The sequence below is a fragment of the Empidonax traillii genome, unplaced genomic scaffold, assembly GCF_003031625.1.
Source record: "Empidonax traillii isolate 1590-97213 ecotype Southwest subspecies unplaced genomic scaffold, ASM303162v1 scaffold2734:size18737, whole genome shotgun sequence".
In the NCBI taxonomy this organism is placed as follows: domain Eukaryota; kingdom Metazoa; phylum Chordata; class Aves; order Passeriformes; family Tyrannidae; genus Empidonax; species Empidonax traillii.
The window spans coordinates 9,804-10,756 of NW_020957927.1; the positions used below are offsets into that span (position 1 = coordinate 9,804).

The 953-nt window shown below is 59.7% G+C and overlaps 1 protein-coding gene across 1 annotated transcript; it reads right to left on the minus strand.

The window, feature by feature from the left end:
- Positions 1-206: 206 nt before the first annotated feature.
- On the minus strand, positions 207-528 carry LOC114072183 (feather beta keratin-like). Its single transcript, XM_027910105.1, has one exon. The coding sequence runs from the start codon at positions 510-512 to the stop codon at positions 207-209; it is 306 nt and encodes a 101-aa protein (XP_027765906.1). The 5' UTR covers positions 513-528.
- Positions 529-953: the final 425 nt, after the last annotated feature.

The following is a 953-nucleotide window of genomic DNA, read 5'->3' on the forward strand; positions in this document are numbered from 1 at the left end:
AGGACATGGGAGGGAAAGGAGAGAGTAGCAGAGGGCAGAGGCAGGGCTGGGCCGTGCTTGCCCAGAGCCCAGGCTGGCCCCGTCCTTCTGCAGGGGCTGCTGGGCTGGCTCAGCCCCCCTGGAAGCAGCAAGATGATGCTCCACCATCAGTGAAAAACCATCTTGTGAGTCCTTGAGGGCCTTCCCCAGGGCCATGGGTGGCAGCTTTAGCAGGGGAAGCACCTCCTGCCACAGTAGCCACCACCAAGGCCAGAGAGGCCAAAGCCCCCGGAGTTGATGGGCACTCCCTGAGAGCTGAGGATGCTGCCAACGGCAGCGGAGGTGGAGGATCCCACGGCGGTGTTCTGTGGGAAGGAGCTGAGGATGGGCCCGGGCAGGGTCACCACCACGGGGGAGGGTTGGATGAAGACATTGGAGTCCTGGCACTGCCTGACACAGGGCTCATTGCAGCTGTTGGCCAGCGGGGTGGGCCCGCAGGGCTGGCAGGGACGGCACGGGGTGTAGCAGGACATGTCTGGGGCTGGAGCTGCACCTGAGACAGAGGGCAGGGGAAGCAGAGCAGAAACTGTGGATATGGAGCAACCTGTCAGCCCACCAAGAGTGAGGTAAGTCATGAGCTGGAGAAGAGAGCTGGGGACTGTGTATGGAGGTCCAAAGGTATCACCCTCCTTTCATCCCAAAATAATCCTGTTCATAGCACCCAAGCCCAGAGAGAGCCCTTCCTAGCCCATACCTCAGTACACACCTCACCAAGCTTCAACCTCTGATCATGGCACAACTTCTGCCCCTTCCCACCCCCTCCCCTCTCCCATGATAGCAGTTCCAGGACCCCACATAGGACTGGGGCAGGTATGAGCTGAGGTGCATTGGAGGAGGAGAAGGATGAGAAAGAGCTTCAGACTCACCTTGTTTCCAATGAGATGGAAGTGAGAGGAGTGGATGAGAGAGTGAGG